We start from the raw sequence: 15,179 nt of genomic DNA, 5'->3' as shown, positions 1-15,179 counted from the left end.
TCACTCACTCACTCACTCACTCACTCACTCACTCACTCACTCACTCACTCACTCACTCACTCACTCACTCACTCTTGAAAACCATTGCTGTTGCTTGGTTAGATAAAACTATCCTAATATATGGCTTACTTTCAGCCTCGTTCACACATGATCACTGTTCCTGTGGTCAGATGCAAGAATTACAGCCCACTACAGTTTGTCCACTGCAGTTTGTTACAAGAAGCCAACTCACAATTGTTGCCTCTTGTTTGTTCTCAAATAACCATTGTTGTTAGACCTTTGGGCAAATAAAAATGGGTGGTTTTGATTGGGGGGTGAGTTAAAGCGAGATGTCGACCACACTGGTTTAGATCATTGACGGTTAGTCAAGAGCCTGATCTACTGAAGGACATGATCGTAGAGAGACAGTAGTCGTGCTTAAAACTGATAAGATCGATCATGTTTTTTCGTGTCTCTCCAGCACTTTTCATTAGACCTTTGCTAACTTGAGATGAAAGTGAATGTGTTCCTCCTCTTGATTTGCTAATGGGCCATTGATGACAGAGAAAATCCTGCGCTCTTGGGTTCACACCAGCGCCTCACTGTGCACAAAGGAGACCCCAGACTCCGGCCTCGTATAAAGATTTTTTTTATTGCCATCATTCCTATTATAGTATCAATAGTGTCTGCTGCCACGAACCAAAGGAATGGCCTAAATGTGCCGATGCAGCGGCACACTTTGAGCCACAGGCTGCCAACCACAAGGCGGATGTTTTTGCACAAACTGCACCTTCATATAAGAGGCTTTTATATTTAGAGCTCTTGGCGCACAAATATGACAACTTCCGGTTACATGTTTATTAAATATACAGTGCAAACATGAAAATCAGCTTTAAAAACAACGTTTCATTCACTTGAAAAATGGCTGTTTTTTTCTTTTTTCTTTTTTTGATTTGCAAACCAAAATTGAAAATTATTTTCATTCCAATGAAGAAAATCCAAATACCCCAAAAGTACACTGACCCTAAAGCTGCAGAAGACGGAAGTTTTCTGAAAACTGACAAGTTGCAGAAGCTGAACATGATCAAAATGCGGAAATTGTAGAAAATGCAAAAAACAAAATGCTGAAAAGCCTGATTTTTTAGGATCGTCCTCAGCATGCAGAACATTTTGCTGCGGAAAAAATGTTCTGCATGGGGAAATAAATATCCCTGGGTACATGACAGGCTCATATGAAGTGATCTGATCATTACACGTTCAATCAGTTATTCCTTAAAGGGGCTAGATGCAAGTTAGCCATTTTATACTCACTACTGCCACCTCAGGTCATACATGGAAAATACTTAATTTTAACATTTTTAAACTCCGTATAGTCCCTTTAAACTAAAACACAAACACTTGGCTTCAGCAGTGGTGGATTTTATTTTATTAGCTTACTTTGATTCGTTTTTCTTTAGCATACTGATGCTAGCCGCGGCGTTTGTGAGGCTGAAACTCACTCTGTGACTGAATTCTCCTGGTTCATGCCCAAACTCACTGGGGTTTAGGTGGTAAAAGGTCTGTTTTTAAGGAGTTGAGAGACTAAACTGGTATCGGTTCAGATATTATCTGATATTTGTAGCCCATACCCGATATCGTTATTTGTTTATTTTTTGTATCGGCTCCCATATCCGATACCAGTATCGTATTGGATTCCACACTTTTGCAGTAACGACGCCCTTACTTGAGTTACAATATTCTTTAGTTACAAGTATGAAAGTCTATTCTCACTCCTCTGTATCACAGTGGATGATCTGCAGCTGTGGGTCAGTGTTGTGTTCAGGTCCCGCTCCGAGATCAGAACTTCCATCACTCTGTGCTGCATGTTTACATGAGGATCAAAGTCATTCTTCAATGTTATGGTTTTACAAATAAATACAGTCTCCATAAACAGCTCACAGCAGATGTCCAGGGGCCGCTGTGAGGGGCCCGAGCTAGACAAGAGGTTCAAGAGCCGGCAGGCTCTTGTATCTGGGGCTCCTCCTGCTCGGCTCCCAGGGGCCCGCTTGAGGCAGTGGACATGATGGCGTGAAGACGGGTGAGAGAGCGGGAGCGTGGTGTGGCTTTGGGAGCGGGCCCCGGCTCCTGAGGGCCCCGCGGCAGGTGACCGTACCTCTGCCCCTCCTCGTCGTACTGGTACAGACGGATGACGCGCACACGCTGCCCCCTGCCTGTGTGTAAGGCGGAGCCCTCTCCCAGGCCCTCCTCTGCACCACCCTGTCCCTCCTCTGCACCACCCTGGTCCTCGTCTGCACCACCATGTTTATCCTCTGCACCACCATGATTATCCTCTGCACCACCATGTCCCTCCTCTGCACCACCCTGGTCCTCGTCTGCACCACCCTGGTCCTCGTCTGCACCATCATATGTATCCTCTGCACCACCCTGTCCCTCCTCTGCACCACCATGTTTATCCTCTGCACCACCATGTTTATCCTCTGCCCCACCATGTTTATCCTCTGCACCACCATGTCCCTCCTCTGCCCCACCATGTTTATCCTCTGCCCCACCATGTTTATCCTCTGCCCCACCATGTTTATCCTCTGCCCCACCATGTTTATCCTCTGCACCACCATGTCCCTCCTCTGCCCCACCATGTTTATCCTCTGCCCCACCATGTTTATCCTCTGCACCACCATGTCCCTCCTCTGCCCCACCATGTTTATCCTCTGCACCACAATGTTTATCCTCTGCACCACCCTGGTCCTCGTCTGCACCACCCTGGTCCTCGTCTGCACCACCCTGGTCCTCTTCTGCACCACCATGTCTCTCCTCTGCACCACCATGTCCCTCCTCTGCACCACCCTGGTCCTCGTCTGCACCATCATATGTATCCTCTGCACCACCCTGATTATCCTCTGCACCACCATGTTCCTCCTCTGCGCCCCTGTCCCCCTCCTCTGCACCGTAGTCACATGACTCCAGGTAGGCGGCGTGCTGCGGGGGCTGATCCGGTCTGTAGCTGCGCCGGGGTTTGGCAGGTGGCGCTGTGGTCATCCTGAACTCCGGGTGGTCTGGGGGGGTCCGCCTTCGGCCCATTGCGCGGACACACCTGAACCAGACAGGAGCAAACGGAAAACAGAGTATTATTGTCCAGTGTTAGGCCCATGTTTTATCAATGAGGAGAATAGCGAGGATTAGGAGTAAGATATAGTTTCTGAGCAGAGAGATATGATGTCAGAAAAATATCTAAAATATACAATACAGAATTTAAATATTTATGTAACTTTGAAAAGTATGAGGAATTAAAAAACAAATCTCAAAAAGACATATGTTTTCGCTGCCACAGAGGACTCATTATACGTCAGTGGAGTTGTGCCTGTTTCCAGTGACTGCCACGTGACTCTCCTGCAGATGGCGTCCTTGCTAGCTGCCTGGTTTGCTTATGCCAACGAGACCCGGAGGAGCTGCAGAAGAAGCTAGTGTCCCACCTGAGAACATGAGAGCGGCTCAGAGCTCCAGCGCTGAAGCCCACCACAAATGTGATGAACACAGCCGCTACCACGGCCCCTACAAGCCGCTCCTGTGAGACTGGGGCATCCTTTGAGGCCCCCTGGGCCCCTGGGTTTCTCTGCTGCACGTGTCCATGGAGCTCTCCTGCACACATATTCAGATCAGACAGTGTTCATGAGTCTGCCCGCAGTGAGGTGCTCACCTGAAGCCTCCTCTCTGTCTCCACAGCCCAGCAGGTCCTCCTCAGGGTGGCCTCGGAGCCCACAGGGTGCTCTCTGCACACAGACACAGGCTGACAGAAGCACCAGGAGAGGCAGCCACCAGCACAGCATTCTGTCCCAGGGCACACACATCCTGTGTCCCGCTCACAGTCAGGGACCTAAAGAAGAGTCTCAGCGCTGTACCTGCGGGAGTCCGGCCGGTGCGGGAGCAAAGGGCACGGCTCACATGACGAGCAGCTGCCTAACTGTTAAAGATTAGCACTGACTGTGTTTATGAGCAGCACATCATCCTCTCCACACGCCCTGAGGCCAGCACATCACTGCGGACACCAGGGGGCGCCCCAGTGTAACACTGTTTCTATAAATTCATGATTAACTGGGGCCACTTGAAAAAGAACATAAGTAACAGTGTGTACATGTTTCTGCAGCTGTACTTGGTTTCATAGGAGTGTGTCTAATCTTTATTCCACAGTGTGTGGCGGCTCCTAAAAGAGCAGCCCAATGGGAGAAAAGTAGTGCTTTTGTTTGCCATAAATATATGTGTAAAATAAATTAAATGAGGTCGACCTGAATTTGGTAAACATTAACCAGAGGCTTTACACAAGTAATGCATAAATACTTCAATATGATTCAAGTAGACAGTACAGTGTGTGTGTGAAGTTTCTACTCCTGACAGGAGTCATCCTCGCTGATTACTCTCCCTCTGAAATGAAGCGGCCTGTGTCTCCAGATGGCCAGGTCCGGAAAAGTCCCGTTTTAAACCATGATTGGGTCAAATGAAGAAGTCAGAGGCACCAGCAGAAACATAAGCACTGTTTTATTGTTCACATGTAACAACAATCACAGCTGCCGTTTACAGCAGGGCTCACCGGCCTGCGCATCATCCAGATACAACAACAACAAAAAGAAAGGCTTAAAAAGTGCATATGGAACTTATGGAATCAGTGCCATTTTTCCTTTTCGTGGCCCAGTGGTTAGCATTGCACCTTTACTTTCTATCACGGTCGCTCTGATGCTCCAGGACCAAATGTTCACTGCATTCACTCACACCAAAAAACCTACAAAACAATTGATTCTGAAGCATTATAGAGGCCACTGTGATGGAAAGTGAAGGCACCATGCTAACCAGCCATTGGGTCACATCAAGGTCAGCAACACACACATTTTTTGGGGGGTATAAAAAGTTCCAAAATGTACCTTTAATATTACACTATTATTTAGATTTATTTTTATTAGTTTTAAACTAATAGAGGGCCAAAGGAAACTTGAATTTGAAATTCCACCGTGGAAGTCCTACAGGGCATAAGGTCAGTGAGCTGACATTTAGAGCCACCTTTACAGAGCCCAAGGCTTCTTCAAGAGCACCAAGTCAATCTCGGGCTATAGTACAAAACACCCCAAAGACTAAAAACACACTGTTTAATTGCAAGGTAAAACCCAAGTCATGTCACAAAGACGTTTAAACAAGTAAGCCATAAGAACTGCACAATAAATCATGTAAAATATCACTTTGTAATATTTGTATCACACAAAACCAGAATTGATCACAGAATCACTAAAGTCTTGAAACTCAGCCAAAAACAAAAAATGCATAGAACTTTATTCTAATTTTCCTCATTTAATTCCATTTCAGCCTCGTTTTGGTGCTGATTTCGTGTTTTTGAAAAGTGTATGTTCAAGAATCATATTGTAGGAAAAGAAGACAATGGGAGAAAAAGTCTGCAGGGCCACTGGGACGTCCTGAAGGGCGCCATGTTGGTGGCCCTTAATTCAGGATTTCAGACTTTCAGTTGAACATGTTTCATTTACAAATGCACTCTCTGCTGCTTTACAATGTCGTTAGTGTCCTGCAGGACAGTGCTAGGGTCAGGGGGTGTTTAAAGAGAGAGGACAGTCTTAGAGTCAGGGGGTGTTTAAAGAGAGAGGACAGTGTTAAGGTCAGGGGGTGTTTAAAGAGAGAGGACAGTCTTAGGGTCAGGGGGTGTTTAAAGAGAGAGGACAGTGCTAGGGTCAGGGGGGTGTTTAAAGAGAGAGGACAGTGTTAAGGTCAGGGGGGTGTTTAAAGAGAGAGGACAGCGTTAAGGTCAGGAGGTGTTTAAAGAGAGAGGACAGCGTTAAGGTCAGGGGGTGTTTAAAGAGAGAGGACAGCGTTAAGGTCAGGAGGTGTTTAAAGAGAGAGGACAGCGTTAAGGTCAGGGGGTGTTTAAAGAGAGAGGACAGCGTTAAGGTCAGGAGGTGTTTAAAGAGAGAGGACAGCGTTAAGGTCAGGGGGTGTTTAAAGAGAGAGGACAGCGTTAAGGTCAGGGGTGTTTAAAGAGAGAGGACAGCGTTAAGGTCAGGGGGTGTTTAAAGAGAGAGGACAGTGTTAAGGTCAGGGGGTGTTTAAAGAGAGAGGACAGTCTTAGGGTCAGGGGGTGTTTAAAGAGAGAGGACAGTCTTAAGGTCAGGGGGTGTTTAAAAAGAGAGGACAGTCTTAGGGTCAGGGGGTGTTTAAAAAGAGAGGACAGTCTTAGGGTCAGGGGGTGTTTAAAGAGAGAGGATCTGTTGGAGAGGGGGGGGGAGCATTTGAAGGGCACATGGATGTTTGTGTTTGTCCCATGGGGCGATAGGCGGTGGGAAGTCAGTTGTGTGCTGTGAACTGGATGGCACAGCTCAGGTGCCCCGCCTCGGCCCCCTCCTTAAAGGCCAGGAGGAAGTACATGACGCGGCGGACCTTGGCCAGCTCAGCGATCCTCTCCCCAAACTCCTGCATGTCGGCCTCCAGGCACTTGAGCGGCGAGTCAGGCGGGTCAACCACGTTCCTCCAGAAGGTGCCGATGGGCTCCAGCAGCTGGCGGCTCATGAGGTGGGTGAGGTCAGGGGTCCAGTGCTGTGAGATGCCCGTGATGGTGACTCTGCCGTGGGCGTGGAGAGAGAAGATCCAGCGCTGGAAGAGCAGCTCCTGGCTGGGGAAGTCCAGGCGGTACACGGCCTCATTGGGCAGCAGCAGACGCTCGCCCTCCTGCCGCTTCTGCCCAGAGCGCTGCAGCGAAGACACACGCATGCGCATCATCTGTGAGGGACACACGGCAGGTCAGTCAGCTACAGGTCTGCAAACAACTACAACAGGTCTGCAAACATCTACTACAGGTCTGCAAACATCTACTACAGGACTGCAAACATCTACTACAGGTCTGCAAACATCTACTACAGGTCTGCAAACATCTACTACAGGTCTGCAAACATCTACAACAGGTCTGCAAACATCTACTACAGGTCTGCAAACATCTACAACAGGTCTGCAAACATCTACTACAGGTCTGCAAACATCTACAACAGGTCTGCAAACATCTACAACAGCTACAGGTCTGTAAACATCTACAACAACTACAGGTCTGCAAACATCTACAACAGGTCTGCAAACATCAACACAACTACAGGTCTGTAAACATCTACAACAACTACAGGTCTGCAAACATCTACAACAACTACAGGTCTGCAAACATCTACAACAGGTCTGCAAACATCTACAACAACTACAGGTCTGTAAACATCTACAACAACTACAGGTCTGCAAACATCTACAACAGGTCTGCAAACATCTACGACAACTACAGGTCTGCAAACATCTACAACAACTACAGGTCTGTAAACATCTACAACAACTACAGGTCTGCAAACATCTACAACAACTACAGGTCTGTAAACATCTACAACAACTACAGGTCTGCAAACATCTACACAACTACAGGTCTGCAAACATCTACAACAACTACAGGTCTGCAAACATCTACAACAACTACAGGTCTGTAAACATCTACAACAGGTCTGCAAACATCTACGACAACTACAGGTCTGCAAACATCTACACAACTACAGGTCTGTAAACATCTACAACAACTACAGGTCTGTAAACATCTACAACAACTACAGGTCTGTAAACATCTACAACAACTACAGGTCTGCAAACATCTACACAACTACAGGTCTGTAAACATCTACAACAACTACAGGTCTGCAAACATCTACACAACTACAGGTCTGTAAACATCTACAACAACTACAGGTCTGCAAACATCTACAACAACTACAGGTCTGCAAACATCTACAACAACTACAGGTCTGTAAACATCTACAACAACTACAGGTCTGTAAACATCTACAACAACTACAGGTCTGCAAACATCTACAACAACTACAGGTCTGTAAACATCTACAACAACTACAGGTCTGTAAACATCTACAACAACTACAGGTCTGCAAACATCTACAACAGGTCTGCAAACATCTACGACAACTACAGGTCTGTAAACATCTACAACAACTACAGGTCTGCAAACATCTACAACAGGTCTGCAAACATCTACGACAACTACAGGTCTGTAAACATCTACAACAACTACAGGTCTGCAAACATCTACAACAACTACAGGTCTGTAAACATCTACGACAACTACAGGTCTGTAAACATCTACAACAACTACAGGTCTGTAAACATCTACAACAACTACAGGTCTGCAAACATCTACAACAACTACAGGTCTGCAAACATCTACGACAACTACAGGTCTGTAAACATCTACAACAACTACAGGTCTGCAAACATCTACAACAACTACAGGTCTGCAAACATCTACAACAACTACAGGTCTGTAAACATCTACAACAACTACAGGTCTGCAAACATCTACAACAACTACAGGTCTGTAAACATCTACAACAACTACAGGTCTGCAAACATCTACGACAACTACAGGTCTGTAAACATCTACAACAACTACAGGTCTGCAAACATCTACAACAACTACAGGTCTGTAAACATCTACAACAACTACAGGTCTGCAAACATCTACAACAACTACAGGTCTGCAAACATCTACAACAACTACAGGTCTGTAAACATCTACAACAACTACAGGTCTGCAAACATCTAATACAGGTCTGCAAACATCTACGACAACTACAGGTCTGCAAACATCTACAACAGGTCTGCAAACATCTACGACAACTACAGGTCTGTAAACATCTACAACAACTACAGGTCTGCAAACATCTACAACAGGTCTGCAAACATCTACGACAACTACAGGTCTGTAAACATCTACAACTACAGGTCTGCAAACATCTACGACTACAGGTCTGCAAACATCTTCGACAACTAGAGGTCTGTAAACATCTACGACAACTACAGGTCTGCCAAACATCTACAACAACTACAGGTCTGCAAACATCTACAACAACTACAGGTCTGCAAACATCTACAACAACTACAGGTCTGTAAACATCTACGACAACTACAGGTCTGCAAACATCTACAACAACTACAGGTCTGCAAACATCTACAACAACTACAGGTCTGTAAACATCTACAACAACTACAGGTCTGTAAACATCTACAACAACTACAGGTCTGCAAACATCTACAACAGGTCTGCAAACATCTACGACAACTACAGGTCTGTAAACATCTACAACAACTACAGGTCTGCAAACATCTACAACAGGTCTGCAAACATCTACGACAACTACAGGTCTGTAAACATCTACAACAACTACAGGTCTGCAAACATCTACAACAACTACAGGTCTGTAAACATCTACGACAACTACAGGTCTGTAAACATCTACAACAACTACAGGTCTGTAAACATCTACAACAACTACAGGTCTGCAAACATCTACAACAACTACAGGTCTGCAAACATCTACGACAACTACAGGTCTGTAAACATCTACAACAACTACAGGTCTGCAAACATCTACAACAACTACAGGTCTGCAAACATCTACAACAACTACAGGTCTGTAAACATCTACAACAACTACAGGTCTGCAAACATCTACAACAACTACAGGTCTGTAAACATCTACAACAACTACAGGTCTGCAAACATCTACGACAACTACAGGTCTGTAAACATCTACAACAACTACAGGTCTGCAAACATCTACAACAACTACAGGTCTGTAAACATCTACAACAACTACAGGTCTGCAAACATCTACAACAACTACAGGTCTGCAAACATCTACAACAACTACAGGTCTGTAAACATCTACAACAACTACAGGTCTGCAAACATCTAATACAGGTCTGCAAACATCTACGACAACTACAGGTCTGCAAACATCTACAACAGGTCTGCAAACATCTACGACAACTACAGGTCTGTAAACATCTACAACAACTACAGGTCTGCAAACATCTACAACAGGTCTGCAAACATCTACGACAACTACAGGTCTGTAAACATCTACAACTACAGGTCTGCAAACATCTACGACTACAGGTCTGCAAACATCTTCGACAACTAGAGGTCTGTAAACATCTACGACAACTACAGGTCTGCCAAACATCTACAACAACTACAGGTCTGCAAACATCTACAACAACTACAGGTCTGCAAACATCTACAACAACTACAGGTCTGTAAACATCTACGACAACTACAGGTCTGCAAACATCTACAACAACTACAGGTCTGCAAACATCTACAACAACTACAGGTCTGTAAACATCTACACAACTACAGGTCTGTAAACATCTACAACAACTACAGGTCTGCAAACATCTACAACAACTACAGGTCTGCAAACATCTACAACAACTACAGGTCTGTAAACATCTACAACAACTACAGGTCTGTAAACATCTACGACAACTACAGGTCTGCAAACATCTACGACAACTACAGGTCTGTAAACATCTACGACAACTACAGGTCTGCAAACATCTACGACAACTACAGGTCTGTAAACATCTACAACAACTACAGGTCTGCAAACATCTACAACAACTACAGGTCTGTAAACATCTACAACAACTACAGGTCTGTAAACATCTACAACAACTACAGGTCTGTAAACATCTACATCAACTACAGGTCTGTAAACATCTACAACAACTACAGGTCTGTAAACATCTACAACAACTAGAGGTCTGTAAACATCTACAACAACTACAGGTCTGTAAACATCTACGACAACTACAAGTCTATAAACATCTACGACAACTACAGGTCTGCAAACATCTACGACAACTACAAGTCTATAAACATCTACAACAACTACAGGTCTGTAAACATCTACAACAGGTCTGTAAACATCTACAACAACTACAGGTCTGTAAACATCTACAACAACTACAGGTCTGTAAACATCTACAACAACTACAGGTCTGTAAACATCTACATCAACTACAGGTCTGCAAACATCTACAACAACTACAGGTCTGTAAACATCTACAACAACTAGAGGTCTGTAAACATCTACAACAACTACAGGTCTGTAAACATCTACGACAACTACAAGTCTATAAACATCTACGACAACTACAGGTCTGCAAACATCTACGACAACTACAAGTCTATAAACATCTACGACAACTGCAGGTCTGCAAACACCTACGACAACTACAAGTCTATAAACATCCACGACAACGACAGGTCTGCAAACATCTACGACAACTACAAGTCTATAAACATCTACGACAACTACAGGTCTGCAAACATCTACGACAACTACAAGTCTATAAACATCTACGACAACTACAGGTCTGTAAACATCTACGACAACTACAAGTCTATAAACATCTACGACAACTACAGGTCTGCAAACATCTACGACAACTACAAGTCTATAAACATCTACGACAACTACAGGTCTGCAAACATCTACAACAACTACAGGTCTGCAAACATCTACAACAGGTCTGTAAACATCTACGACAACTACAGGTCTGTAAACATCTACAACAACTACAGGTCTGTAAACATCTACAACAGGTCTGTAAACATCTACAACAACTACAGGTCTGCAAACATCTACGACAACTACAGGTCTGCAAACATCTACGACAACTACAGGTCTGCAAACATCTACGACAACTACAGGTCTGTAAACATCTACGACACCTACAGGTCTGTAAACATCTACAACAACTACAGGTCTGTAAACATCTACAACAACTACAGGTCTGTAAACATCTACAACAACTACAGGTCTGTAAACATCTACAACAACTACAGGTCTGTAAACATCTACAACAACTACAGGTCTGCAAACATCTACAACAACTACAGGTCTGTAAACATCTACAACAACTACAGGTCTGCAAACATCTACAACAGGTCTGCAAACATCTACAACAACTACAGGTCTGCAAACATCTACAACAACTACAGGTCTGTAAACATCTACAACAACTACAGGTCTGTAAACATCTACAACAACTACAGGTCTGTAAACATCTACAACAACTACAGGTCTGTAAACATCTACAACAACTACAGGTCTGCAAACATCTACAACAGGTCTGCAAACATCTACAACAACTACAGGTCTGTAAACATCTACGACAACTACAAGTCTATAAACATCTACGACAACTACAGGTCTGCAAACATCTACGACAACTACAAGTCTATAAACATCTACGACAACTACAGGTCTGCAAACATCTACAACAACTACAGGTCTGCAAACATCTACAACAGGTCTGTAAACATCTACGACAACTACAGGTCTATAAACATCTACAACAACTACAGGTCTGTAAACATCTACGACAACTACAGGTCTATAAACATCTACAACAACTACAAGTCTATAAACATCTACGACAACTACAGGTCTGCAAACATCTACAACAACTACAGGTCTGCAAACATCTACGACAACTACAGGTCTACAAACATCTACAACAACTACAGGTCTGTAAACATCTACGACAACTACAGGTCTATAAACATCTACAACAACTACAAGTCTATAAACATCTACGACAACTACAGGTCTGCAAACATCTACGACAACTACAGGTCTGCAAACATCTACAACAACTACAGGTCTGCAAACATCTACGACAACTACAGGTCTATAAACATCTACGACAACTACAGGTCTGCAAACATCTACGACAACTACAGGTCTGCAAACATCTACAACAACTACAGGTCTGCAAACATCTACGACAACTACAGGTCTGTAAACATCTACAACAGGTCTGCAAACATCTACGACTACAGGTCTGCAAACATCTACGACAACTACAGGTCTGCAAACATCTACGACAACTACAGGTCTATAAACATCTACAACAACTACAGGTCTGTAAACATCTACAACAACTACAGGTCTGTAAACATCTACGACAACTACAGGTCTGTAAACATCAACACAACTACAGGTCTGTAAACATCTACGACAACTACAGGTCTGTAAACATCAACACAACTACAGGTCTGTAAACATCTACAACAGGTCTGTAAACATCTACAACAACTACAGGTCTGTAAACATTTACGACAACTACAGGTCTGCAAACATCTACGACAACTACAGGTCTGCAAACATCTACGACAACTACAGGTCTGGGGTTGTGTTTGGTCATTTGATGAGCTAAACAATGTATTACTTTTTTGTGTCCTCCAGTTCCACTAAATTGCTGGTTTAGAGTCTCAAAAAAAGGAACCACAGCTGAACTGGATGTAAATTTCATCTCTAACTTTTACAATTAATCAAATATAGCTTATAGCCGATCAATCTAAATAAGAATTTAATTAGGACAAAACACAACAAATTGAGAGCAACATTCAAAGTTCTAGTAAACATTGTCAAATATTTTGTGAAACATAATCAGCAAACACATTTTTATTTGGACTACAGGCAGTCCTTGCCACTTTTTGCAAGTTCCACATCACCATTATTGCTGATCATAAGTATTGTAGTTCATGAATATCACGGTGAAAAACATATTCTATTGTTATTTCACACTTTTTTTTATTTACAAAATGTGATGAGTCCGTTTTAGAAAAAGGGGAATCCCCAGAAGCGTAAAGGAACCTTGTGAATTCATCCCTTCAGTCTCTACACATCTTATTATTCAAATCAGATTCACAAAGTTACATCTTGAAGATTTGCAAGATATCCCATGGATTCAAGGGCCATACCAAAATGCGAGCAATGTGAATGTGAATCATCAGCCATATGGGGTTACTAAGCATAATGTAGCATTACATTTAGCTTAAAAGCTTTTGAAATATGCTTTGTCCCAAATGACCGAATATGGTTTGGTAATTTTGGAGACCATTAAGAGTATTACACAAAAAATATACAGAGTTTTGGAATAATTAGCATATAATTTGTTGCTCCATATCACAATGCTTGATTGTATATTCACATTATATAATAGACCCCCAGAGCAAAAATTCAAGGCCATGCACTTAGGTTTACACTTTTTAGAACAGAAGTAATGGGCCATTTGCTTGTGCTCTCCTCAATTACCTGAATTCACTCTGCATCTTTGAAGTAGTGCAAACTGCATAAACATGCTTCATTATTACTATCTCCTGCTGAACACTGTGGGACAGGCTTCACTTTTTGCATGAATGATTTTTGTTTTCTCTTTTGCTCGTTCATGTTCCACTTTCCAAAAAGTCATCAATAAGCGTGCAGAGGCCGTACCTCGGTGAGCGCGCGGTCTTCAGTGAAGTCCAGCGTGAGGGTTTGGGAGCGAGCCTTGGCCTGGTCCATGTCGTCACTGCTCCGGTCCTTTACCTCAGGTCCTTTACCTCAGGTCCTTTACCTGCGCCCCGGTGCTCTGGAGTGGCTGGTGTTGTTCTCCTGCTGTGATGCTGCACTCGCTCCGCTCTCTGCTGATTGGCTGCCCCCTCCCCCCCCTCCCCTCTCTCAACTGTTTCCATCACCCCCTCCCCCTCCAGGGCATGTTCTGGGACATCGACTGAGTCCAGTCAATCTGCAGTCTGGAGCGCAGAGCACAGCTGCAGATCTAGGACCCTTATTTGTGAGCAGAATTCATGGTCCTTCATTTTCAAAGTCGACATTTGAAAAAAGACACTGACTGTGCATTTAATTTTAAAATCTTTATTTCGCTCAAGAACAGGCACGCACGTTTTTGTGTTAGCATTACGGTGACAGTGACCCTGGAAGTTGTGAAACGTGCTCATAATCTCATCCCTGTGAGACTAAAATGAGTTTGGAAAGTTGGGAATGAACAATGAAAGCAAACAATGTGAATACAAAACTCAGGTATAGGACCTTTAAGTTAACCACATCTCTACACCCAAACATATATGTATCACATGGTTAACATTATAACACAATATTATTAGTTCCATTTAGATGCCCTTTTCACAAATGTCTGCATTTACACTATATCAAAGGACAAAACGTATTGCCTTTCATGATAAAATATCAATACAGAGCCTTGAACCAGATTAACAATGAAACATATCAAAAAACTATGATTGACGCTCCAAGATTTTCATTTTTATTCCACGTTTTACGATCAAAAGCATGTATGTTGCCTGATTAGATAATAATGTATCCATTTTCAAACATAAAAACATAATAACATACAGGAAAGCAAGGTTTGGCAAACACATAGGCTAAAACTAACCGGTAGTTTTAAATATTTTACAATCAAAAAGTAAATCTGAAACTCATAGCATCTTTGGAGATCAGACTTTTCTTGGATTCAGTTGTTCC

General features: G+C 43.4%; 1 protein-coding gene across 1 annotated transcript; it reads right to left on the bottom strand.

Annotated features, from left to right (window-relative positions):
* Window positions 1–6,218: 6,218 nt before the first annotated feature.
* On the bottom strand, window positions 6,219–14,258 carry ompa (olfactory marker protein a). Its single transcript, XM_079564551.1, has 2 exons — window positions 14,136–14,258; window positions 6,219–6,744 (listed from the first exon to the last, which is right to left on the bottom strand). The coding sequence occupies exons 1-2, from the start codon at window positions 14,202–14,204 to the stop codon at window positions 6,313–6,315; spliced, it is 501 nt and encodes a 166-aa protein (XP_079420677.1). The 5' UTR covers window positions 14,205–14,258; the 3' UTR covers window positions 6,219–6,312.
* Between the last annotated feature and the right edge of the window lie 921 nt (window positions 14,259–15,179).

Source organism: Gobius niger (genome assembly GCF_951799975.1).
Source record: "Gobius niger genome assembly, chromosome: 1".
Lineage (NCBI taxonomy): Eukaryota > Metazoa > Chordata > Actinopteri > Gobiiformes > Gobiidae > Gobius > Gobius niger.
This window is presented reverse-complemented; position numbering and strand designations above follow the sequence as displayed.

What these genes read in the sequence shown, in the direction of transcription:
- ompa (XM_079564551.1), bottom strand. Translation starts at nt 14,204, where the DNA reads ATGGACCAGGCCAAGGCTCGCTCCCAAACCCTCACGCTGGACTTCACT. An exon ending in AAGACCGCGCGCTCACCGAG is followed by an intron (nt 6,745 to 14,135) that starts GTACGGCCTCTG and finishes TGTCCCTCACAG; the next exon opens with ATGATGCGCATGCGTGTGTC.